The sequence below is a fragment of the Galeopterus variegatus genome, unplaced genomic scaffold (genome assembly GCF_000696425.1).
Source record: "Galeopterus variegatus unplaced genomic scaffold, G_variegatus-3.0.2 Scaffold970, whole genome shotgun sequence".
Lineage (NCBI taxonomy): Eukaryota > Metazoa > Chordata > Mammalia > Dermoptera > Cynocephalidae > Galeopterus > Galeopterus variegatus.
Window position 1 is genome coordinate 238,087 of NW_007727081.1, and position 24,445 is coordinate 262,531.

Below are 24,445 nucleotides of genomic sequence, written 5' to 3' on the forward strand. Positions count from 1 at the left end.
GAGGGAGGAGGGGGGTGGGGAGGGAGGGGGGTTAGACCGGACAGAGAAGGGGTCTGTTCCTCTCCATGGAGGGGACAAGGGATGGGGAAGGGGAAGGAGGCGGGAGAAGGTGAAGGCAGGCCCGAGCTGCGGGACAGGGCATGCAAGATACAGACAGACGGACAGACAGAAAAATACAGAGAGGTGGAAGAAGGGAAGGGAAATTGGATGGGGCAGACAGAAAGGAATGGGGAAACAGAAGAGACAAGTGGTTAGTGACTTGGAATTCTGACCAAGTTGCCCCACTCTGTCCCCACCACCATCCCCCGCAGGTCCGCTGGACCTCCCCCATCCCGCCCAGCAACCCTCCTCCCCTCAGGAGGGACACAGGCTGGGGGTGGGGTCAAGATGTGGTAAACGTTCAGGACCAAGCCAGAGGAGGAGGATCAGCTCCCCAGACCCAGCACGCCCCCCTTCTAGCCGCTTTCTCCCTCCCAGGCAGGCTCTCCTCAGGGACTTAGGAGTCCCAGTTCCCACCTCCCTCTGGGAGGGAATGAGATAGACAAGGAAGAGAATATAAAAATACTGTCATTAATTAGCAGGAAGTGGCGGGTTTGTTTATACGTGTTAATTACTCCTGAGCTGTAATTTCATGGTGCTGAACCCCCACCCCAGACCAGACCCGGGCCTTTCCTGGGACTGCACAAACCCAGAACCTTCTCCCCCTTCAACATACCATTCCCTAAGGATGTGTCCGGCCCCAAGACCCCTTTCTCCCCAGGCCCTCTCCATTTCTTCCTTCAGAAGTTGGGGTGCCTTGAGGTAGGGGTTAGAGTAGGGAGGGGGATGCTGGAGGGGCAAATCCAGGGACAGATGTGTGATCCTGCAGCTGGTTGCCGGGCGACGGGATGCTGCCCCGCAATGTTACCTCGGCAACGGGCTGCAGCTTTAACCCTGGAGGGGGGGTCTGGAGGAAGGGGTTGGCTTGGTTGTGGGGTACATTCAGGGCATGAGCAGGACAGAGGCGTGAGTCAGAGTGCTAGAGTTTCAGCATAGAGGAAGAAGTATATATGTTGAAGGGAGGGGGAGACTGGGGACATTGAGAACCCTAAAAGACCGGCCTCTTGCCCCTTTTGTCGGCCTATCAATGCCTAGCCCTAGTGACCAGGCCTCTGGCTTTGAGAAGGGGTTCTGGGGTGGGCTTGGGGAGGCATCAGATGAACCTACTAACTGCCCCCCTCCCACAGTCTTGAAAGCTTTGGACCCTAGACACCTCTTTGTGTGGCATTTTGACCCATGTCCTGGGGGCAAAGCTCAGCTTTCTTCTCATCTCATCCCATCCACCTCCCCTTCTCCTTGCCACCCCCCCCCTTCCCCGCAGTTGCTACTCTGATGCCCGGCTGCTCAAGGCAGCAGGGGCAGGACAGGGAAGAGACCAAACCTGAAGGGGCAGACACCCAGGTCACTTCAGCAAGCCCCCCCCCTGCCCCCACCAGCCGCCAGAGCTGTTTGCTGACGCGGGGTTTTTCAGAGCCAGGCGCCAGCCCGCGGGTGGCTCTCTGCAGGTGTCAATTTATTCCAGAGATGAGGACACAGGAATCCTTAGCACACACACCCAGCCATGCCCTCCCCTCTTCAGGTCCTCTTTAGCTCCTGCTCTCCCATCACCTGGAGAGGGCTTGGAGCTGGCCTCTCCAGGACCTCCTCTTCCCATCCAGGCTGGGCTCAGCTACCAAGGCCTTGCTGCCCCCTCCCCCTCCCACCAGCACGGTCTGCCTCTGTCACCCCCACTCCTTTAGGGTACTTTGGGCCCCTGGCCTTCTTCCCACTAGCCAGCTTTTCTCCCTTCTTCCCTCCCACTGGAGCCCTCCCCCCACCCCCCATCTCTCTTCTCTCCATAGCGCTCCCCCTGAGCATCTTTCCTCGGCCTCTTCCAGCTAGCTCCAGCTCTTCCCTTCAGTCTCTCGCCCCTTGGTCCTTTTTTCACCTCTCTCTTCTACATCTCCCTCCTTGGTTCTCATCTCCTTTTATCTCTCTCCTCCAAATATCTACCCCAAATCTCTCCCTCAAGCCCCTCACTCCTGTCTTTCTCTATCTCTGTCTCCCCCATTTTCTCTCCCCATCTCTGTCTGCCACATCTTGCTCCCCCTCCTCCCCATCCCTCTGCCTTGCTCTCTCCATTCCTGCCCAGGCCTGGACTCCCCCAGCCAGGGAGAGTTGAGGGACGGGGGCTCAGGCCGCAGGCCCCCCCCCCTTCCTGCAGTGGGGAAAATGGCTTGGCCGGGAAGGGGAGAAGGAGGGGGAGGGGGAGATGGGAACACACGGGGTCTGTGGGCCCATTCAAAGGATCATTCATGGACTGGAGAGAGGCAGAGACAAAGAGACCAAGACGCAGAGACACGGCGAGAGCATCCCTAGGCGGAGACACGCAGACAGAGCAGGCTGGGGGAAACCAGGCGCAGGAAGGGAGATGGGGAGAGGGAGACCCCAGCGGACCGCCACGCAGCCCCCTCCGCCCGGCTCGGCTTAGCTCCTACCTGGCTCAGCCCTGGGGCCGTGGTGCCTCCATCCAGGGCTCCGAGTTGGGGGCGGACGGGCTTCGGGAGGGGGGCGGCGGCCTCTGAGCCCCCGCGGCCCTGCAGGCCCAGCCCCCCCCGCAGCGCCTCACCCGGCGGGGGAGGGGGATCGCCCCAGCCCCAGGGGGCGGGGCCGGGATCCAGTCGATCCCCGGGAAAAGGAGAGCTAGGGGATGAGGTCAGGGGGAACCCGAGAACGGGGAACCCCGCAGTGGGGACAGCAGAGCAAGGAGGTGGCAACGGGACAGAACTGGATTTGGGATCCACTGGCTCCGTGGGTCGGCTTCGAGGGACCAGAGGCGGTCCAGGCGGAGGATCTTAAGTGATCGGGTGCTGGAGGAGGAGTCCACGGCAATTCCCAGGGGCCTGGGGCCCGAGAGCGCAGGATCCGCGGTGCAGGGGCAGGGATCCAGCCGGAATCCTCGGGAGGGGGAGGGATCTAGTTGATCCCGAGGGCGGGAGGGAGGGGGAGGTACGGGGAGTCTGAGGAGGGCGGAAGCCGAGTCCGGGGCCCTGGGGCGGGGGTCGGTGCGGCTCCGAGGAGAGACAGCGGGGGTGATTGGCTTCGGGGGACGCTCAGCGGCTAGGAGGCCCGGACTCCTGGCTCCGCGCGCCAGGGCCCGCCCGCTCCGCGTCCATCCCAGCCCGAGAGTGATGATCCGCCGGCGGAGCAGCCGCAGCAGCCCCGCGCGTCACCGCGCGGCCGCCTCCCCCGCCCCCTGCCGAGAGAGCGGCGCACACCCCTCGCTCGCACCCGCCTGCCCGCCCTCCGGAGTGTGGGGGGATTGGAGACAGTGGAAGGGGGGGGGAGTGGACAGACGGACGGATGGACGTAGATGGCCGGGGCAGGGTGGAGACATCCCCCCGGATCTCCCACCCTCGGGGCTCTCGAGGTCTGGTGGGGGACAAAGTCTGAACTGTAGGGGACGGGGCATCATATGAAGAAGGCGGTGCCTTCGGACGTGGAGGAGGGGCCATCTCGAAGCGGGCGGGGATTCATGGCGATGGGCGGTGCTTGAGTATCCGTGAGGCCGCCTCTTTTGGGGAGTGGGTTTGGTTTAAAGCTGAACAGGAGGAGCCAGTGGGGAAAGGGGCGGAACTTTGAGAGGGGACCGGGATCTTTGGAAATTGGACGGAGGTGGGGGGAGTTCGAAGAGATCAACTTGGAAAGTGGGCCAATCCGTGACGCAAATCCTCTAGTCCCGCCCCCCAACCCCGCCCCCCACTGCTCTGCTCCTCCGCTCTTAATTGGTGCCGGTTTCTCCGCCCGCCAGACGTCTTCGCCACTCAGCAGCGGTTTAACAAAGGCCCAAGCACGGGCGAGGACCTGCACGCTGAAATGAACACGGCCTGGATTGGGCACCTGTGGACCTTCTTTGCACTGACGATCGAGATTGGCTGTCCTCTTGGGTGGCCTGGGCGGTGTTCGTCTGGTGCGTGACCATCCACAGCTATGGCCGGGCCAGGGGCTACTTTCCGCCGCCTGGGCGCCTTGTCCGGAGCTGGGGCCTTCGGCTTGGCTTCCTACGGGGCGCACGGTCAGGAGGCTGGAGACTCAGCTGGGACTGTGCTTGGTTGGGGCGACCTCTAGAGTGTGGTGCAGGGGCGGAGCCTATGGGAAGCGCCCGACATCCCGTAGAGCAGACAACCTTCTCTTTAAGAGAGACCTAAATCTTTTGAAGTCCCATAGCCGGGTCCAGTTGGTTCCCCAAACTGTCCCATGCGTGTTTCCACCAATCGGAAACTTCCTGGGGGGCGCCATTTCTCGTCAATCTGGGTCCCCCGGGATTGGGGGCGGTCGGGGCTGGCACTAGGACTGGTAACTTTTGCTTCTCTCCACAGGCGCCCAATTTCCAGATGCCTACGGGAAGGAGGTGAAGTAACTGCGCCGAGGCTCCCCGACTCGCGGGTTTACGAAGGCACAAAGTCGGGTCTCTGAGAGAAGTCGGGGGGCGGGCAGGGAGAGGCACAGGTCTCTGGATCAGCAAAGGCTGCCAGACTGAGGCTTGGGAGTAAGCTGGGACTTCAAGGGTGGGGTGGGGATGGACTTTGGTTCTGTTTGTCACCATGAGATCTCAGGCTCGTACGTTGCTTATGAAGTTCCCCATTTCTCTTTTTCTTACAGCTCTTTGACAAGGCCAACAAACACCACTTCTTACACAGCCTGGCCCTCTTAGGGGTGCCCCACTGCAGAAAGCCCATCTGGGTAATCTTTACCCCTGCCTAACCCTGACCAAGCCCCACCCACTCCCTCTAAATCTGCCCTGTTCTTACAAGCCTGTATTCTGCCCTGTGTCTCCATTAGGCCGGATTACTGCTAGCCTCTGGAACCACCTTATTCTGCACCAGCTTTTACTACCAGGCTCTGAGTGGAGACACCAGCATCCAGACTGTGGGCCCTGTCGGAGGCAGCTTACTATTCTTGGGCTGGCTTGCCTTGGCTCTTTGAGCTCCCTTTTGTTTAATTACTGAGTTCTGGGTAATTTTTTGAAAGGTGGAGCAGGAAGAGGATTAAAAGAGAAAGGCAAATAAAGAACTTTGGAGTCTGTTCATCTAACGTCTTTTTTTTTTTTTTTTTTTTTAAAAGATGACCGGTAAGGGGATCTTAACCCTTGACTTGGTGTTGTCAGCACCACGCTCAGCCAGTGAGCGAACCGGCCATCCCTATGTGGGATCCGAACCCGGGGCCTTGGTGTTATCAGCACCGCACTCTCCCGAGTGAGCCACGGGCCGGCCCTCATCTAACGTCTTGGAGGAGGAAGGGTAAGGATTCACCTCTGGGCTCCCTCCCTTCCCTAAGACTTAATCAGTGAGCCTTAGGTCTTGGGAGTCCTTTCATGTCAAGTTAACCTGTTACAATGTTCTTTTTTATTTATTTTTTAAAGATGACTGGTAAGAGGATCTTACCCCTTGGCTTGGTGTTGTCAGCACCACGCTCTCCAAGTGAGCTAACCAGCCATCTCTATATAGGGATCCAAACCCATGGCCTTGGTGTTATCAGCACCACGCTCCCCCAAGTGAGCCATGGCCTGGCCCTATTATGATGTTCTTAAACATGTGGGCATCAAAAAAAAAAAAAAAACATGTGGGCATCAGAATCATAAAGAGTGCTTGAAATAGTGAGTATTCCTTCTGAAGCCCTCTTTGGGGCCTAGGAATCTGTATTTTAATAAGCTCATCTTGTGGTTCTGATGCCCACTAGAATTTGAAGATTACTGTAGGGTAGTGGTTTTCAGCCCTGTCATCCCACAAATTTATTGAGAACCCACTTACTCTAGAAGTGAGGGTTCAGGCAAGGCAAGACAGGAGGAGTGTCATTAGTTACAAAATACTTTGGGGTTCAAACTGGTAACATCATGATGTATTGAGGGTCAGAAAATGCTTCACAGTGCTTGAGATAATCTGTACAGGAGCTCTGTTGTCTGGAGGAAACGCAATGAATAAAGAGACCGAGGTGAGGAAGGGAGAGATTTGGGGCAACATGAGTCTTCAGTGTAGGCTGAGTTTCTGAGTTAGGCAGGAAAGGAGAGAGAAAAGGCGCAAGACAAGCTGTAGCAGCATTCACAGCATGTACAGACCTGGAGGATGTTTAGGGGGGCAGTATTTATTAAGCCACTGTTGATCATGTGTCAGACACACATTACAAGGAAGTTCAACCCTGAGAAGACAGACACTGTCCTTTCCCTCATGCAGTTTCCCATCTAGTAGTGGAAATGGACTTAAACAACCAAACACACAAATATATTATTGTGAGTTGTGCTACTTGCTTGAAGGAAAAGAACAGGGAGGCAGTGGAACAGCTGAACAGTGAAGGTTGTACCCCTTTAGACAGGAAGGCCTCACCTGGGAGGTCCTGTTGAATGAAGCTCATTCATGTGCAAAGTGGAGGGGAAGTGTATTCTAGGAACAATGAATAGCTGGCAAAACAGGCTGAAAGGAGCAGCTCAAAATCTTTGAGGCTCCTAGGAGAAAATTTGGTGATTTGGAGAGAAGAGCAAAACCAGTGTGGCTGCCATACAGTGACTAAGGGGTCCCGGATGGTCGGTACGGGCCTTGTAGACAGTGGTAAGGGTTAAAGTCATTCTTTTTTTTTTTTGTGGCCGGCTGGTACTAAGTCATCATTTTTAATTTCTATTTTTGTGTATGTTTTATAATGTACAATCTGTGTGATATATTAAGGGGGCATACTTAATTTTTCTGAAGCTCTGTATTCAAAAAAATATGCAGACCCTTTCTCTAAATGAGAGGATTTTTAGGTAACCTCATCCGGTCCCATAACTTTAATTACGGTGTGCATACCTTTATATCCATGATTTCTATCTCCCACCCTAGTCTCTACTGAGCTCCAGACTCCTGTCCCAGCAGCTTTCAAGGCAGCCCTGAAGCAAGAGAGTATATAAGAGACTTGAAAGAATTCCTGGTGGCTGGCTTAAAGACTTTGAGAGGGTCAGCAGTGAGAAATGAGGATAACAGGGCCAAATGGTAGAGGGCCTCGTGCTGACAGGTTGGACTTTCTCTTGAGGGCAGTAGGGAGCCACTGAAGCATTTATATCCAGGGAGGTGGCATGATTTGAGGTACATTAGTAGAGGATCATAATATTTCTTCATTTTCTTATAACACCAAGGTCAACGGTTCAGATCCCCATACTGGCCAGCTGCCAATAAAAAAAAAAAAAAAGTCTTCATTTTAAAGATGAGGCCTCAGAAGGAAGCTCCAGAGGGGCCCAAAGGCAGAGCCACAGCTGGATCCCCAGGCTTCTACGTTCCAGTCCAGTACTCTTTCTGTCTCTCCATTCTTCATCTCGAGTGGCATCTAGGGCACAGAGGGAAGCTCCAGGTATCTGGAATGGCCTTCCTCCATGTAATGGGATCCCCAACATCTTAGCTTTGGTCCTGCCAGTATATACTGGGCATGTAGGGAACCAAGATAAATAAGGTTTGCTTGGTAATTGGTCCCTCTTATTGAGATTTGTTAAATGAGGTATTTGAGTTAGGTTCAGTGTAGTCAGGCATGACACAGTAAGGGACACTGAGACCAGAATGGCAAAAAGATTCAGTTTATTACTCAGACCCTGGAGAGAAGATGGCAGCACACCTCACAGGGCCAATGGGAAGGGAGGAGCCATCCAGAACACACAAGCTCAACCAGCAGATGGGGAGAAAAAGAGAGAGGGAGGGGCCTGCGGGCTGAAGCCTTTAATGGGATCCAGAATGTTACCTATGTGGGTTTCCCATGACAGGGTTGGATTGGTTAATTCGAAGGGAGTATGAAGCTAAGTGCAGGAACTCGGGTCACATTATTGGGTTCACCAGGCTTAAAGCAAATGTAAGACAGTCAAGCAGTTTCAGAGTATGGGCTTTATCTATCTAGAACACAAAAGTGGGAATTGGAGACTACCTCAAAATATGTTGGTCAAAGGTGACAAGCAAGGGACAGAACAAGATGAACGCTGAGGCAGCATTAATAATGAGAATTATGACAATTCCTGAACATTGTGTTGGGTCTTCTCAACAGCCCTGCAAGTTAGTGGCAAGGGAAGCTAAGAGAGACAAAGTAACCTATTTATACTGTGCAGCTAGGACCTGAGTAAGCTGTGATTCAAACTCTCTTCTGTCCAGCTCCCAAAGCTAAGTTCTTTCCCTCTACAAACTAAGACATTTAGATTTCAGCAGTGAAGACAGACCCTTTAGAAAGATAATCTGATCTAATGTGTTCAGTGTTACAAGTAGGTACTGAGGTGGGCTTGTTTTGCCTTTGGAGACTGGTAAGACTTCAGTCTGTTTGTTAGGTTTTCAGCATGCATAGGAGTTTGACAGAAAAAAAGACACAAGACCATATTGATGACAACTCAGGAGGGAGAACAGGAGTGCCTAGAGTCCAGTACTGATTGGGTGGGCAGGCAGGAAATGAGCAGAGTAAGGGTGGGGACTGCACTGTGCATCCAGGTCATCAACAAATCCTATTGACTCAAATACATGTCCGGAATCTGGCTGTTTCTCACCACCTCCCTTGCTATCACCCTGGCCCCTGTTCCAAGCCACTATTGTATCTCACCTACATTTCTGTGAGAACTTCCTTCTGCCTTTACTTACCTACAGACTACTCTTGACAAAGCAGCCTGAAAGAGATCCTTCTAACTCAGTAGTCCTCAGCGTTGGCTGCACATTAAAATGTAGGCAGTTCTCACAAAGTTCATTTATTCATCCATTTTCTGTTGCTTCTAACAGAATACCTGAAACTGGGTAATGTGTTAAAAAATGAAATTTAGGGGCCGGCCTGTGGCTCACTTGGTAGAGTGCGGTGCTGGTAACACCAAGGCCATGGGTTCGGATCCCATATAGGGATGGCCGGTTAGCTCACTGGTTGAGCGTGGTGCTGACAACACCAAGTCAAGGGTTGAGATCCCCTTACCAGTCATCTTTTTAAAAAAAAAAAAAAAATGAAATTTATTTCTTACAGTTTTGGAGGCTGTTGAGTCCACGGTCCAGGGGCACGTCTGGTGCGGGCCTTCTGGGAAGGGGCTGTACAGGGTCCTGTGGTGACACAGGATTTCACAAGGCGAGAATGGCAAGAGCTCTTTCACATGCTCTTCTTATAAAACCACCAGTCTAGGGCTGGCTTGGGGCTCACTTGGGAGAGTGCGGTGCTGGTAACACCAAGGCCACAGGTTCGGATCCCTATATAGGGATGGCCGGTTAGCTCACTTGGGAGAGCGTGGTGCTGACAACACTGAGTCAAGGGTTAAGATCCCCTTACTCATCACCTTTTAAAAAAAATAATAAAATAAAATAAAAATAAAACCACCAGTCTATGCCCATGACAACCCATTAAATTATTAACCCATTACTCCGTGAATGGATTAATCCATTCATGAGGACATAGTCCTCACAATCCAGTCACCTCTTAAAGGCTGCACCTTTCAACACTGGCATAGTCTGACTTCTCACCCTCTTAACACTGTTACAATGGGGATCAAGCTTCAATGGGTTTGGGGTGACATTCAATCCACCTCTCTGACCTCCCTCTTGGTAACCCCATTCCTGCCTCACTGGTCTTTTTGTTCATTGAACAAGTAAGGCACACTTCTGCCTCAAGGCCTTTGCTCTTGCTGTTCCCTCTGCCTGAAACACTCTTCATCCAGATGTCTGCATGGCTCAATCCCTCACCTCCTTTAGATTCTTAATCAACTATTACCTTCTCAGTGATGTTTTCCTAATCTGCTCTCTTTAAAATTACAACCCCTACCCACCATTCCCTCTCCTTATGCTGCTCTAGTCTTCATAGCACTTATGACCATCGGACTTCCCATTTTTTACTTTTTATCTGTCTCTTCTCCACTAGAATGTAAGCCCCAGGAGGTCAGGAATGTGGAAGGTATTTTTTTGTTTTCGTTTTTGATGGCTAGTCGTTAAGGGGATCTGAAACCAAGGTTTTATCAGCACCATACTTTAAGGGAGTGAGCTAACCAGCCTGCCCGTGTCTTTTTTATTTATTTATTTTTTTGGCAGCTGGCTGGTCCGGGGATCCAAACCCCTTTTTTTACTTCTATGTATTCCTATCACCTCAAATGCTGTCTGACATATAGTAGGTGCTCACTAGGGTCAGGGTTAAGGGTTAGGTGTTAGGGTTAGGCCTTCTGTGCACGTGGGCGGCACTTCAACTCAACTCTTATGCCACTCGGCCAGTAGGCCCCCACGGCGCCGGACTTGCTCACACCGCGGACCTCCTCGGGCTCAGGACCCAGAAGATGGGACTCCTCTTGGGGGAAGCCTTTTCTGACAGCGCTTCCTCCTCTGGCCCCGAGCCTCACGTCACTCACTCTCATTACTGACGCTGTTTGGCCACCGGGTGGCTAGGCACGCCTGAAGGAAGTACTGCAATTGCGAGGCGCCTGTGTGGGTCGCCGCTGCGGCAGGGAGAGAAGCCGGCGAGGTCGCCCCTGCGAGGTAGAAAGGAAGCCAGGAGCCAGTCCTGGAAGCCAATGAGTGAGTGTGAAGGGTGTTCCGCTGCGTCAGCGAGGCCCGAACCGCCCTTGGGAGGAGGAGTCCAGAGTCCAGGGCGGCCGGGCGGCGGGAGCGCACGCAGAGCTCGCTTCCCACCAAGGGGCGCTCAGCACTCACTGCCGCGGACCCGACGGGGGTCGCGGGCTGGGTACTAGCCGGCTGCCCTCCCCAGGCGCTCTTCCTCTGGGCGTCTGCAGTGGGAGCGGAAGAGGCGGGGACGCCGGCGATTTCAAGGAGCCTTAGGTCCAGAGTCCGCGGCCCCCGGCGGTGGAGAGGCGGCCTCTTCCCTGCGCAGACGCACCGCCCAGGCCGGGAGGGGCGGGGCCCGGACGGGTCGAGGGGCGGAGTCAGGTCCTGGGCCCGCCTCCGCCAGCTCTTTTGAGCCGCCGAGTGCGCGGCACCCGGGCAATTCTGGGGGCTTCAGGTGAGCGGGGGCACAGAGGGATCAGGGAGACCTCCTTCGAGGTCGGACCGTCGGTCTATCGCGGGTCCACCTTTCCTGCCGCCCCCCAACAGCCGCCTCTGCGGAGAATGGGAGAACAAAGGGAGGGGGCGGTTCTGGGGCCCCCGAGGGAACCCAGGGTCCCAGGTACTCCGCACCGCCCACTGACACTTTCGGTTTCTCCCCGAGTCAGAGGCGCCGCCCAAGAGACCCCGGCCGGTGCCGGGCGCAGCCGCCTCTCCGTATTTGCCTGTCAGTCTTTGTGTCTGTCTCTGTATCTGTCTGGCTGTCTCCGAGCTTGCCTCCACTTCCAGAACTAAGCCTCCGGGACACCGACACCCACCCCTTTCCCATGGCAGGTAAGTGGGCGCAAGGCCGGGGGTCTCCGTTATCCCCCCACGGACTGGGGAGCCGGGTGTCTAACACATCCCCTGGGAATGTGCTCGGACTGGCTTCGTGGGGCCCCTCCCTTCCTCCCGGGGAGCCACCGCCCTGCTCCCCTGCCCCATCTTTCTCCGCCTCTTTCCAACACATTTCCTCCGTAGCCTCGTGGCCCTTGGGCTGAGGAATAAGGGAATGAGGCCGCGGATACCTTTCTAACCTAACCCTGCCCTCCCCCACCAGGCTACTTGCCCCCCAGAGGCTACGCCCCTTCGCCCCCACCTGCCTACCCTGTGACCGCTGGGTACCCGGAGCCGGCGCTGCATCCTGGGCCCGGGCAAGCGCCAGGACCCGCCCAGGTTCCTGCCCCTGCCCCCGGCTTCGCTGTGTTCCCCTCGCCCGGCCCCGTGGCCCCGGGATCCGCTGCTTCCTTCTTGCCACTGCCGGGAGTGCCTTCTGGTCTCGAATTCCTGGTGCAGGTGAGTGGGAGGGAGGAAGAGTAACAGGGAGGGGACCAGAGCGTGCAGACCGGCTGGCTGATCTCAGCTCCCTCCTACTCTCTTTCCAGATTGATCAGATCTTGATTCACCAGAAGGCTGAGCGAGTAGAAAGTAAGTGGAAGGTGCAGTAGGTTGGGCCCTGTGATGGGGGCAGAGATGGTGGGCTCCTGGGCGGGCCACGTGCCTGAGCCTCATGTGCACCCCCGCCAGCATTTCTCGGCTGGGAGACCTGTAACCGGTACGAACTGCGCTCCGGGGCTGGGCAGCCCCTGGGTCAGGCGGCCGAGGAGAGCAACTGCTGCGCCCGTCTGTGCTGTGGCGCCCGCCGGCCGCTGCGTGTCCGCCTGGCCGATCCCGGGGACCGCGAGGTGCTGCGCCTGCTCCGCCCGCTCCACTGTGGCTGCAGCTGCTGCCCCTGCGGCCTCCAGGAGGTGGGTGGGAAGGGATGGGACCGGGGAGAGGCTCTGGTGTGGGGCGGGACAATGATGAGGCAGGACCCAGGTAAGACTAGCTCGGGTACGAGTGGGCAGGTGGGATTGGTTTAGTGAGGAGGGCAAATAGACAGATGATAAGAGCTGGGACCAGGTTGCCCTGGCTCAGCAGTGACCCTGCCTGCCTCCCACTCCAGATGGAAGTACAGGCTCCACCGGGCACCACCATCGGCCACGTGCTACAGACCTGGCACCCCTTCCTCCCCAAGTTCTCCATCCAGGATGCCGATCGCCAGACGGTCCTTCGAGTGGTGGGGCCTTGCTGGACCTGTGGCTGTGGGACGGACACCAACTTTGAGGTATCAGGAACATGGGGAAGTTCCTGGGACCTTCATAAACCAAGATCGCAACTTCACTGATCCCAGATGGCAGTTTCCATTAGGCAGGATAGCAAGCACTAAAGTCAAGACCCTAAGCTCATCAATTGAAATGCACCATGACTCCTAACCCATTTCCAGTTTTCCTCCATTTGGAAATAGGATGTCCCAGTGGTCTTACAATAGCATGGCAAAGAGGATTTCATCTTAGGGACCAATGCTGACTGTTACATACAGCCCTGTGCTAGGGTAAAAAATCTAAACCCAGCCTCAATTTATAGTGAAAGATGATTTATTTTATTTTTTTTATTTTTTTATGGCAGCTGGCTGGTACAGGGATTGAACCCTGGACCTTGGTGTTATCAGCACCACTGAAAGATGATTGTTAAGTCTGCTGTGGGCTGAGCCCATGTGGCTACTGTGTATGAGTTTGTGAGCCCAGCCCCTGGAGCAAGCACTAACTTAACATGTTAACACCTTGTGGCTTGCCCTGCCCACCTAGATGTCCAAATCGTCCTTCCAACCTGAAATCCAGGTAATGTCCTTCTCACCGTGCATTCCTATCACTAACCTGGAGCCTGGAGATCCCAAGTGGTGAGAGTTTCAGAGTGAGGCCTGGGAAGCACCTTGGTTTATAGAAGACAAAGCCACTCCACAGACCCTTGAGCTATTTAAGGAATATTTCCTGTGCAGATAAGGGAGAAACAACAGGTATAATCCAGTAGAATTTCCTACACTTCTATTGATGTGCCCTACCTAAGGTTACTTTTAAAAAATGAGTCACCTTGGTAGCTGGAGGGAGGTTTTGTGATGGGAACCGGTTGGGAAAGAGATAACTGAGTGATCTCAGGATGGGAATGTGTAGACAGTAGGGTTCTCACAGGTCCAGGGTCCTTTTATGTAACTATGAATGGTCCATACTTGGGCTGCACCTTTCAGACCACACGGCTGGCTGGGACAGGCCCTGCACAGCCTGGGACTGGGCTGCAGGAGGTGCCCCAGAGCTGTAGGACAGTGGAGGAGGGGGATGGGAAGGACATAGAAGGAAATCACTCCCGTTCTAGTCACTGGAGAATAAGCATAGGAAAAGGACCAGGAAGTCACTGTAAGTTATCACCCACACTGGCAGGGCCTGTTGCTGCTGGGTTCAGAGACCAGTGAAAATTGTGGTCCTCAGAGACTACTTGCTGCTGCTCTTCCCCCCAGTGGACAGGCTTGGATCCCCTCTAGATGAGGCTTGCATGCAATGCTCGATAGAGCCCTCCCCTACTTTGCAGACTAGAAAAGAGGCCCTCCTTTGGGCAGACATAGCCTTCTAGAAGCCTGCTTGGTTGGTACAGTACAGACAGGATTTTGGCAGCCTCCCTTGGTCTCTCAGCCAGGATACTCTGTGCAGGGCACAAACTGCACCAACTGGGGTGGCAGAGACATTGTTAACCAAAGCAAACCTAGCAATGAGCCATATGCTAAGGGGATTAGACTATGTAGTGCTTTCATTTCTCCTACGACTGGTGTTCAGTTATGTCATGCATGGCCTTTGGAGAGCAACACATCTGAGTCTGAATCCTGGTTTTTGCTACATACTCTCAGCATGACCTAGGGTGCCTCAGTTTCCCCAGCTGTCACAAGGCTGTTGGGAGGCTTCACTGAGTATAGCACCTGCACGACACATACATGGGAGTGAGATTGGAGGCAGGTGAGATCGGTTGCATCCACCCCAGTGGAGTCCTTCCAACCTCCCGACAGGTGAAGACTAGGGATGAATCCCGCAGCGTGGGCCGCATCAGCAAGCAGTGGGGTGGGCTGCTTCGAGAAGCCCTCACGGATGCAGATGACTTTGGCCTACAGTTCCCATTGGATCTGGACGTGAGGGTGAAGGCTGTGCTGCTGGGAGCCACGTTCCTCATTGTGAGTTGGCTGCCCCTACCCCTCCCCTCCTGCCACTACTTTGCTGTCACTTAGAGCTCTGTGCACTTCCTGGCCTCTTGCTAGGAAAAGATCAGGGATAGATGTTGTGCGGGCTTGAGGTTCCAGACCTGGGTTGTGATAGCTGAGCCAGGGTGACCCAGCTGGATCTCCAGTTGACAGTGGCCTCCCCTCAGGACTACATGTTCTTTGAGAAGCGAGGAGGTGCTGGGCCCTCCGCCATCACCAGTTAGAGGCCGCCTCAGGGTGAGAAGACCATCACCTCAACCAGAATTCAAGATGGTCACCTGCCCTGGCCTGGCTCCTCAGAGGCAGCCCCTTTCCTCCACGTACACTGCAGAGGACAGACAGGGGTGCCTGAGAGGCTGGGGGCCATGGCATCCCATCCCTACCTTCCTCCCCTTGCCTCCTTCACCTGTGGCCCCCACAGAGGGTATGTATGAGCGCCCTTCCCTTACTACCACGGTCTCCCAGAAGTCCCTCAGCTCACAAGCACATCAGCTTCAAACTTGCCCGCACACTGCCCCCACTCACTTCCAGGGCTTCTGCTCCAGAGGAGGCCATTGGAACCCAGGACTCCGGGGTTTTACGACAGGGCCAGGGTGGAGAAGGGTAAGCAGCACCAAAGATGGAAGACATGGCCACCCTTCCCCTGCATCAGCTTGGCCAATGAGTTCAGCCTCAGACTATGGCACTTTGAGGGAATCCCCACCTCTCCAACAGCTGTAGGGGCTGGGCCCCAGTGCCAACTTCATCTCTCCCTTGGGCCCTGCCCACAGCTGGTGCTTGCTGCAGCTTCCTGTGCCTTATTTAACCACCCTTTCCTTCCCTTGCCCTAGGAAGGAGGCTGCATCTTTGTATGTTATATTCATATAAACTTTGTAACGTTTTGGACATTGGAAGATGTGTGTAATTGGGGAGGGTAGAAGAAAGAGTTGATGTGGGAAAAAACAAAGGGAAATAGGGCTGGGGCAAGGGCTGGCCTGTCTTCTAACCCACGCTACCTGGATTAAATGTCCTTAAGACCAGGAGAACAAATTTCATCACCCATGATGGCCCTGGACCAAACCAAGGCAGTTTAGGCCATGTGCCCTAAGTCAGTATGGTTGCTTCCATCATCCAAGATTGCTGCCCCAGAGTCCAGTGTTGTAGCTGGCTGTTCCCATGGTCCAGTACGGCCACTTGATCATTCTCTGTAGTGAGTCAAAGCTTCCTCTGGAAATGATGTGTGCCAACTCTTTTCCTCCAAGTCCTCCTCTTGTTTGGGAATGTGGTGGGCAGAGTAGACTAGATCCTTCTTGGCCCAGCCAAGGGAGCTTGGCCCTCAGAGGCAAAGGGGCAGGGTTAGAAGGAGACACTCATCAGTGCCTGACCCCGGGCTCCTGTATCCTACTACAGACCCTGTAGCAGATGGGATCTCCCCAGGTGTGAAAGTCTGCCCCTGTCAGGACCTTGTTCTGGTTCTGCTTGGTCCCACATGGCCAGGTTCTGAGAGGCTAGGCATTCCATGCTGGTGTCCATGCTCAAGGAAGCAGAGTTCATGGCCGGGCCAGAACATAGCGGCTGGCAGCTGAGAGGTCCCACTGGTAGTGCTCTAGGATGCGCCGACAGTCAGCTCTGGACCGGCTACTCAGTTGGAAGAGATGGTCTACCTGTGGAAGCAGGAGGGAGGGCAGCTGACTGCCAGGTGGCAGGGGAAGGAGAGGAGGGAGCCCAAGAGAAGGGTCTGGCTTTACCTTGAGGTTCCGGATGGCAGAAACCACATCTCCCCCAGTGGCTCTTAGCGCCTCTTGGCACTCCCGGTGGGTGACTCCATGCACGCTCATCTCCACCTGCATGGGACAAAGCCTCACTCAGGCCCCTGCTCTAGCTCGTAGCCACTTCTAGACACCAGGCCATTTCACTGAGACCTCACCTCCATAATCTTCCTCTGAAACTCAGGGTTGGCAAAGAGACCTCCAGAGGGGACAGTGGCTTTACTGGCTCCAGGTGCTCCCATAGGGTGGTTGTGTGGGGGTTCTCTTTTGGGCCAGGGAGGCCTCTCCCTGGGGGGCTGGCTGGGCTGAGAAGAACTGGAGGCAAAAGGCGGGCGTGGAGGCAGGCTTGGGGGTACCTGGGGCACAGCTCTGGCATGTCGAAGTTCAGGGGGGCTCGAACCACCCCCTGTGGGGCGAGGGCCCAGGGACAGAACTGACTCTAGACTCTTGGAAATGCCTGCACAGTTGAAAAAGAAACAATTGAGAGGAGGCCCAGATGCTAGGCCCTGCCTTCTTCACGCTCTCTGTCTTTATCTGTGTTGAGCTGGATGGTTTTGCAAGCATTCAAAAGCTGGCCAGCCCTGTCCTCGGGATGGTCCTTGTGTTAGGTGGGACAATTGGACGGGTGTGCAAATGGATACCAAGGCGTTGACAGCTGAGGACCCAAGGAACTGAGAACTCAAGGGCCACGGTGGGGAGATGCTTTCAGTAGAGAAGGCAGAGGCCTTTGTATCTCTTACAATCTTGAAGTATAACTAGGATGCCTACAGGCAGAATTTGGGGGAAGGATATCGCATAGGCAAAGGCATGGATTCAGGGCAGGTGGTGCAGAATTGGAGGGTTGTACTTGATCTCCTCAGAGACCCTGGAGTCCCCCGACGCCCACCTTTCATCTTCTGCAGAGGTATGTTCCTTCTCTGGCCCCATGCTGCAGGTAGATCCCGAAGCTTTGCCTTCTCTCTGTCCCTGTGGGAGAATGATCCAGTTCATCCTTCACACCACCCCTCTCCACCCCACATATCAATATTCCCTGCCAAAGAAACTCTCTGGGGCACACAGGAGACCTAAGGTGGAAGCTCCAGCTGGGAGACGAGTCTAGTCTCATCTGCAGCTTCACCCTGGTCGTGTTCCCAAGCATCCCTTCCAGAGAAGTTGCTGGACTTGGTCAGTTTCCCCCACCCACATCTGTCCCTCACCCTTACAGATCCTCACCCATCTATGCTTCCCCGGTGTCGCTCTCCCTGGGCAGGTGAGCCTCTGTGGACTGGACGGGTGGCTGGTGAGCCCCCCAAGTCTGTCAGCGTCACTGCCGAGGCTGGGAAGCTGCCCACTTTGAAGGTGCGACCATTCTGGCCCTTCCAGGTTGTGGAGTCAGGGCTGTAGGAAGAGGAGCTGGTGAAGGGCATGGGCACAAGGGGGACAATAGGGACTGGGCTCTGGGCCACATTCAGCTGACCAAGCTGTGTGCCTTGGAGCTGCCTCAGGCTGGAGGGAAGGAAGCCTTTTTCTCTCTAACACAAAAGGGCTCGATGGGTCAGTCAGCAGTGGCTCCAGCAGGGAAGCCAGGACTGTGCTGAAGCTCTCAGGGCCCAGTGGGGAGAGAAGGGGAAGAGTCAGAAGATCAGGGTTCAAGGAGATGGGGAGAAATAGAGAGGAGAGTGGGAGTCAGGAAGGTTGGGAGGAAGTCCTCCTCTTGGGGATCCTTGGGAGGCATGGGGCTATCACCTGCCATCGATGATGGTAATGGGGTCCCCAGGCTCCATCCTCAAGGCACCTGGCTCTGTGACATCCCTCACACAGCGTCCCTCAGAAGGCCAGGCCTGTAGAGACAAGTAAGGGTGACTGACCTCAGGTGGCCTGAATCAGAAGGTTATATGGGAGTAGGAAAGAAAGGAGACTCCCCTCTGTTTGTGCACCCCCCAATCAAATTCATACCAGCTGTATCCTCTGTGCTAGGCCCAGGGTGGGACTCTCCCTATTCCCAGTTGTAATCCAATGGGGGAGGCAAAACTGAATCCCATGCCAACCTGGACACTGCCCAGGGTTCAAGGAGCAACAAAGAAGGACTCTGTCTCTACCCAAGGGGAACAAGGGGACAGCCATCCTGTACACAGCTTTTACTACACACCCAGGCCCATCAGATCCATCCCCCACACATTTCTGGAAAATTTCCCCTCCTCTCCAGCCCCACTGCCTCACCCCTCATCCAGACCTCCTCATCTCACTTCTGCTTCACAGCCACTGTCAGTATCACCCCTCTTATCCATCCTTGCACCACACCAGAGTGATATAATGCATAAAGCTGGCTTGTAACTCCCCTCCTCAAAACCCTCCCATGGCTCCCAAGTGCCCTTAAAGACTAAACTCCTTTAACAGTAAGTAGTGACTTAGGGAACAGCTCTGAAGTCAAACTGAATGGTTCAAATCCCACTCCTCCACTTATTGTGTGACTTTAAGCAAGTCACTTGAACTGTTAGTGCCTCAACTGCCCCATCTGTAAAATGGAGATAATAATAATTACCTCATCGGGTTTTTGAGAGGATTAAATGAGTGACTATGCATAAAAGTGCATTTAAAGCATTTAGAACAGTGTCTTACACAGGTCAAGGGCTCCACATATTAGCTAGTGCTATGAGCAGCCTTACAACCCCCCCACGAGGCAGGCCCTGCTCACCTCTGCAGCCTCATTCCTTCCGTTTCCCCCTCCCACGCTGAACTTCTCTTCCTCTGCCTGTCAAACACCCAGGTCAACCACCGCGCTCTCCTCTGTGCCCCTTTTCTGGCCCACACACAGACCCCGGCCTTTCAGTCTGCATCTGTGTAGTCCCAGGCTGCCTCCCCAGGGCTCTGAGCTCCCTACAGGTAGGGACTGGATCTGTTTTGTTCAGAGCTGGGTCTCAGAGCCCAGCAGAGGCATCAGGATATGTTAGTCTTGTGTAAGGAACCCTGGGAGAGAGAATGGAAGGAAGACAGACTGTGTATCTGAGGAGGTGGGAATCCCCACCTCTTGGAGCAGCCCCTCCAGGTAGGAAAAGGTAGGCCGGTCAGCAGGGTGGGGGGCCCAGCAGCGCAAGGCGAGGGCGTAGAGGGCCCTGGAGCACAGCGGAGGCCTAGGCAGCCGGGCACGGTCCCTCTCCAGCCGCTGTAGGATGAGGTACGGAGGGACCCCGGCCCAGGGCTCCTCGCCCCCGGAGAACATCTCCCACAGCGTCACCCCAAACATCCACACGTCCGAGGCAGACGAGAAGGCTCCCTGGCGCAGGCTCTCTGGGGCACACCTGCGGAAGTGGAGACGAGGGGGGCCGGATATGTACACCGCAAAGCTCCACCGGGCACCGCTCCCCGCAGTGCTCCCATCGTCCTCAGAAGTCCTTCTTTCCAAGCCCTTCCACACCGATGATCCGTCTCGTCCCAGCCTCCCTCAGAGGACCAGCCCCCGCGCACTTCCCCTTAGCTGCTGCGCTGCAGACTCGCCCCCTCTCCCACCGCCCTCAGGGCCTCGCCCTCACCAGGCAAAGGGGATGGGGCGGGGCCCGCCCATGACGTAGCGGCCGTGGGCGCCGCCCAGCGGCCGCCCCAGCCCGAAGTCGGCCACCTTGATGGTGCGCGGCGAAGCCAGCAGCAGGTTGCGTGTAGCGAGGTCTCGGTGCACCAGCCCGCGGGCCCCCAAGTACACCATGGCCCCCGCCAACTGCCGCAGGAAGAGGCAGAGCAGGGCCACGGGCAGCGGGGGTGTCGGGGCCGGGGCCGTCAGGCGCGCGTGCAGGGAGCCCAGTGGTGCCAGCTCCATCACCTGCGGGAGCGCAGCGCTGCCTGAGCCAAGGTCCGGCCCCACCTGATTCTGGCCGCCCACCTCCCTGCCGCCCACCAGCCTCAAGGCTGCCCCGGGAGCCGGCGTCTGGATCTGCTCACCATCTGCAGAGGCTGGCCCAGTACCAGGCCGTGCAGACGCAGCACGTGTGGGTGCTCCAAGTTCATCATGACCGACACTTCTCGCAGGAAGTCCCCCAGCTCTGTGCCCACGGGGCCTTCGGGACCTACCCGGAGGGACTTAACAGCCACTGGGACCTGGAGGTGGAGGGAAGCACCATCAGGCAACTTGGGGAACAGCCATGCGAGGGCCAGGGCAGAGCGGGCGTGAACAGTGGGCGCAGCTGGGCCAAGTACTCTGGATGAAGTAGGCTCCCTGGGCACTCACACTCTGGCCACTGGGCAGCGTCCACAGCCCTCGGTGTACCACACCAAAGCAGCCTGAGCCCAGCAGCTCCCCTCTGCACACAGCACCTTCTGGGATCAGACACTTGAGTCCCGCCTCAGGCTCAGGGAGGCATGAAAGGCTGTCTGAGGGTAGGGTGGTCTCCTTCTTCTCAGGGACAAAACCCCCGAGGATCTGAAACAGGGGTGGGAAATCAGGTGTGCAGAACCCTGCATACCCCTCCCAGCCACTCAGCCCACCCCATTCCCCGGATCTAAGCTGGTCCTTTAAGACTCTCAACACCCCAACACACCTTGTAGACCCAGTTCTTAGACTTGAGTCCTGAACGGTGCCTCTTCAGAGCTTCAGCCAGTCTGCGCTGGGCTGCAGGAGGCCAGAATCAGAGGTCTGGGGTGGGGGTGGGGCAGGGTGCAGAGGCAAGAAGAAGGCTGGGGGGGGATGGGGGGGATGATAGGGGATGATAGGCTGGGGAAGGAGAGACCAGGGCCTCAGGGCAGAAGTTCCTCACCAGGGCGGCCCATGCCAATGCTGTCCAGGTCCTCCGGCCGAACAAAATTGAAATGCTCTGGGTGAGTGACATTCAGCTCCTCAAGGATGGGCCGGTAAAACTGGGACAGCTGGATGTCCCGGAGCAGCTGCAGTAGCCACAGGGAGCCCCCCTCAGGGAGCATGTCTGGAGAAGGAACCCCGAAGGGTGATGGCACTCTCCTTCAGATGTACAGCCCAGGGTAGGCACCTAAGACACTCAGACTTCAGAGATGGGGTCTCCAGCTCCAACTGCAACCTGTCAAACACGGGTACAGAGGGAGGGACACATCAGAGACAGCCAGGAATCCTGCCACTCACACACATACCCCAGGTAGAATGCTCCCCATACCCCAGACCTCCAGGTACTCTACCCCGCTCACTGCTGAGAAACCTGCCCTTCTCACACCTTACATTTTAGTCCACTGCCTCACCTCCTGACTCCTGAGCTATCATGGCACACTGCCCCTGTACTCCTAGGACACCCAGATGCACTGCCCTTTTAGACCAGAGCTACACCGTTGAACATACTTATATACACCTGAGACACCTGCCCTCGTCATACAGGAGGCATTTTTGCCTACCACACACACACTGGGGATGACCAGATATGCTAAGCACACCATACCTCAGACACGTAGGTAGATACGCACATATACATGAAGGTACTCTGCCTCCCACACTGCTACACACATGCATACAGAGACCTACAGATATGCTGCAAAACATGCCCGAGATTCCCAGATACATATCCTCTGAAATCTGAGACATTTCAGGATGTCGCCATGAACCACCAGGCTTACTGCCACCCTCTCACATACGTGTACTTAAGACATGGCAGTTCATTGCTTCCACATGCGGAAGATATCTAGATACACCACCTGACACGTCTGAGACACCAAGGTCCACATAAACACATACAATACCCCAGACATGAAAGTTCCCCTCCACACATATCGGAGTTATGCAGGCATACTGCCCCCTCACCCGAGACGCCCAGGGTCCCTGCCTCCTATACACCCGAGGCAGCAATATTTGAAATCAAATCGGGCATTTGTGATGGGCCGCTAAGCTCGGGTACGGCCTACAGAGCCACCTCGGCTGCAGGTGCACATTCCCGTCCACACCCACCTGAGTTCAGCTCCAGTACAGAGCCCTGGCGGCACACGCCTGAGTCACCCAATCTAACCTGGCTTCAGGGCAACCCCACCAACCCTTATTAAATAAGGCTCTAAGTGCTCTAGGGTACTGGCTGCCTGCCCGCCCTCCTTTACACGTTCCTGAACCCCCTCTTCGCCCACTTTAGTTAAGTGAGAAAGAAGTGAAGGACCCGAGGCTGGGCGCATTGGAAAAGAGGTGGGCTAGGGACTGGGTGCGAGCACGGGTGGGGAGACAGGAGGAAACGCGAACTCGGCGCGGAAGGCCCGGGAAGAGGAGCGGAGGCGCAGCCCCCCGCGGACGCGCAGCCCCCCGCGGACGCACCCCAAGCGCCCCGGCGGAGCCCAGACCCTCACCTGCAGAAGGCGGAAGCGGTGGCTGCCGGGCGGCCCAGGCTGCCGGGACTAAATCCCGAGAAGGGCGGGACGGGGCGGAATCCTGCGGAGGGCGGGGACCTGGAGGCTGGCCCGGCGCTGGCAAGGGCCGCACCCCCAATTGCCTGGTGGAGGCTGGGGAGGGTTGCGAGGGCGCCTGGCGGCGCCTCCCTTCCCCCAGGCCAGATCTGCCCCCAGACTTTGAGAAGCCTCCCTTTTTCGGTCCTTTGCTCGCCTTCCTTCACACCACGGTTCCAGCCTGCTGTAAACCTTCCCACCTCTCCCCGGACGTCGTTCCACTGTCCTGTCTCCCATGCCCTCTCTCAACCAGGACCCCACCCCTTCAGTGAATAAGCACCTGATCGTGTATCCTGCCCAGGCACTGGGAACATAAGGCGGAACAAGACATGGTCCCTGCCCTCTAGTAGGGGAGAGAGTTTCCTAGCACTGTAACTAATGAAGGAAAGCCAGGCAGTGCAGGGTGCTTTGAAATGGGGCCAGGGCGGAGAGGTGCTGATGTTGGTACAGAAAGTCAGCCCCCAACCTAGACAGAGCCTGAGATCGAAGCTGTTGTCGATCATGGGCAGCACTTCATGCCTCAGGGCAGCCCTCTGCGTCACTGACACTTCCTGGCCTCGTTCCAGCATAACGTCCTACTCCCCACGTTGCTTCTGCAGAGCCTGTGGCTACAGGGACACTGTCCAGGACATCGAAGAAGGCTCCGAAGAGGAGCATGCCCTCTCCCTTTTCCTTAGGGGTCCCAGACAGGAAGCTGCCAGTCTTAGGACATCTGGCTGCCTCCTGTCCCAGGGAAGGATGCCGTGAACATAGCAGCTGCTATCACCAGAGTCTCTTGGAGGAAAACCCCCTCTGCATCGTCACAAGGGATGTTCCAGCATCGATAGGAAAATCTTCATAATGCAGTTGTACGTGTATTGTTTTCTTGCCAATTTTCTTGCCCTCCAACCAGGCCAGCTCATCACACTGCAGTTGCTCCCTCCACATCTCTCATCCTTGATATGCTGGGAGCTCCGCAGGGCAGGGGCTGAGTCTGTCTTGTTCATCCTGGTGTTCTAAGTAACTAGGACGGTGTAGGCATTTATTTTATTTTATGTTTTATTTTTTATTTTTTAAAAAGATGACTGGTAAGGGGGTCTTAACCCTTGACTTGGTGTTGTTAGCACCACACTCTCCCAAGTGAGCCACGGGCCAGCCCCCAGTGTAGGCATTTAATAGGCACAATTTATGTTTGGTGTAAAGAAATCTGCTCAGTCTAATAGTCATTCTTTTGTAGATGATGTCTTTACTTCCTGCCTTTAAGATATCATTGGTCTTTTATAGCTTTATTACTATGTACCTAGGTATAGATTCCTTTCTATTTATCTGGCTCAGTGCATTTCCTGTATCTGTGAATTCACATCTTTCATCAGTTTTGAAAAATTCTCAGTATCTCTTCAAAAATTATTTTTCCTCCACACTCTGTGCTCTCTCCTTTGGGGATTCTGATTAGAAGTATGCTAGACTATTTCATTCTGTCCTCTTTGTCTTTTAACCTCTCTTCCATATTTTTCATTCTTTGTGTCTTGGTGATACAATCCAGGTAATCTTTTTAGATCTGTCTTGTAGATCTATCTTCTCTCTTTAGTTATGTCTGATGTTCTGTTCAATGTATACAATGAGGTTTCTGTTGTTACATTTATATGAACATTACTATACTTTCTATACTGACAATACTTTGAGGTATAACCTACATTCAGTAACACGTACACATTTAACTGTACAGCTCAATGAATTTAAAC

General features: G+C 55.3%; 3 protein-coding genes across 7 annotated transcripts; 2 read left to right on the forward strand and 1 right to left on the reverse strand.

Moving 5' to 3' along the window:
- Nucleotides 1-3,604: 3,604 nt before the first annotated feature.
- On the forward strand, nucleotides 3,605-5,107 carry TMEM256 (transmembrane protein 256). 2 transcript variants are annotated; one of them, XM_008573868.1, is made up of 4 exons: nucleotides 3,605-3,988; nucleotides 4,398-4,429; nucleotides 4,681-4,761; nucleotides 4,861-5,107. In XM_008573868.1, the coding sequence occupies exons 1-4, from the start codon at nucleotides 3,895-3,897 to the stop codon at nucleotides 5,002-5,004; spliced, it is 351 nt and encodes a 116-aa protein (XP_008572090.1). In that variant the 5' UTR covers nucleotides 3,605-3,894; the 3' UTR covers nucleotides 5,005-5,107. The 2 variants fall into 2 exon arrangements, with proteins under 2 accessions (XP_008572090.1, XP_008572091.1); XM_008573869.1 differs by having other exon boundaries at nucleotides 3,606-4,093.
- Nucleotides 5,108-10,932: 5,825 nt separating this feature from the next.
- On the forward strand, nucleotides 10,933-15,510 carry PLSCR3 (phospholipid scramblase 3). Of its 3 annotated transcripts, none has more exons than XM_008573873.1 (8): nucleotides 10,933-10,983; nucleotides 11,195-11,360; nucleotides 11,626-11,861; nucleotides 11,951-11,993; nucleotides 12,093-12,313; nucleotides 12,511-12,672; nucleotides 14,437-14,598; nucleotides 14,793-15,510. In XM_008573873.1, exons 2-8 carry the CDS (start codon nucleotides 11,354-11,356, stop codon nucleotides 14,847-14,849), a joined length of 888 nt encoding a protein of 295 aa, XP_008572095.1. In that variant the 5' UTR covers nucleotides 10,933-10,983; nucleotides 11,195-11,353; the 3' UTR covers nucleotides 14,850-15,510. The 3 variants fall into 3 exon arrangements, 2 of the variants coding, with proteins under 2 accessions (XP_008572095.1, XP_008572094.1); XR_550572.1 differs by lacking the exon at nucleotides 10,933-10,983 and having other exon boundaries at nucleotides 10,995-11,360; nucleotides 14,793-15,049; nucleotides 15,157-15,510; XM_008573872.1 differs by lacking the exon at nucleotides 10,933-10,983 and having other exon boundaries at nucleotides 10,995-11,360.
- Nucleotides 15,475-22,769, reverse strand: TNK1 (tyrosine kinase, non-receptor, 1). Of its 2 annotated transcripts, none has more exons than XM_008573871.1 (13): nucleotides 22,629-22,769; nucleotides 21,098-21,366; nucleotides 20,882-20,952; nucleotides 20,572-20,763; nucleotides 20,286-20,441; nucleotides 19,883-20,166; nucleotides 19,378-19,651; nucleotides 18,099-18,193; nucleotides 17,586-17,750; nucleotides 17,260-17,339; nucleotides 16,532-16,830; nucleotides 16,353-16,448; nucleotides 15,475-16,268 (listed from the first exon to the last, which is right to left on the reverse strand). In XM_008573871.1, exons 2-13 carry the CDS (start codon nucleotides 21,258-21,260, stop codon nucleotides 16,155-16,157), a joined length of 1,989 nt encoding a protein of 662 aa, XP_008572093.1. In that variant the 5' UTR covers nucleotides 21,261-21,366; nucleotides 22,629-22,769; the 3' UTR covers nucleotides 15,475-16,154. The 2 variants fall into 2 exon arrangements, with proteins under 2 accessions (XP_008572093.1, XP_008572092.1); XM_008573870.1 differs by having other exon boundaries at nucleotides 17,586-17,765.
- Between the last annotated feature and the right edge of the window lie 1,676 nt (nucleotides 22,770-24,445).

Excerpts from the sequence above, each read along its gene's own strand:
- TMEM256 (XM_008573868.1), top strand. The coding sequence starts at position 3,895 with ATGAACACGGCCTGGATTGGGCACCTGTGGACCTTCTTTGCACTGACG. Across the intron at positions 4,430-4,680 it reads CAGATGCCTACGGGAAGGAG|CTCTTTGACAAGGCCAACAA; the intron begins GTGAAGTAACTG and ends TTTTTCTTACAG. Across the intron at positions 4,762-4,860 it reads ACTGCAGAAAGCCCATCTGG|GCCGGATTACTGCTAGCCTC; the intron begins GTAATCTTTACC and ends TGTCTCCATTAG.
- PLSCR3 (XM_008573873.1), top strand. Across the intron at positions 11,994-12,092 it reads GAAGGCTGAGCGAGTAGAAA|CATTTCTCGGCTGGGAGACC; the intron begins GTAAGTGGAAGG and ends CACCCCCGCCAG. Across the intron at positions 14,599-14,792 it reads TGGGAGCCACGTTCCTCATT|GACTACATGTTCTTTGAGAA; the intron begins GTGAGTTGGCTG and ends GCCTCCCCTCAG.
- TNK1 (XM_008573870.1), bottom strand. The coding sequence starts at position 21,260 with ATGCTCCCTGAGGGGGGCTCCCTGTGGCTACTGCAGCTGCTCCGGGAC. Across the intron at positions 20,953-21,097 it reads CATTGGCATGGGCCGCCCTG|CCCAGCGCAGACTGGCTGAA; the intron begins GTGAGGAACTTC and ends GGCCTCCTGCAG. Across the intron at positions 16,269-16,352 it reads CTGCCATCCGGAACCTCAAG|GTAGACCATCTCTTCCAACT; the intron begins GTAAAGCCAGAC and ends CTGCTTCCACAG.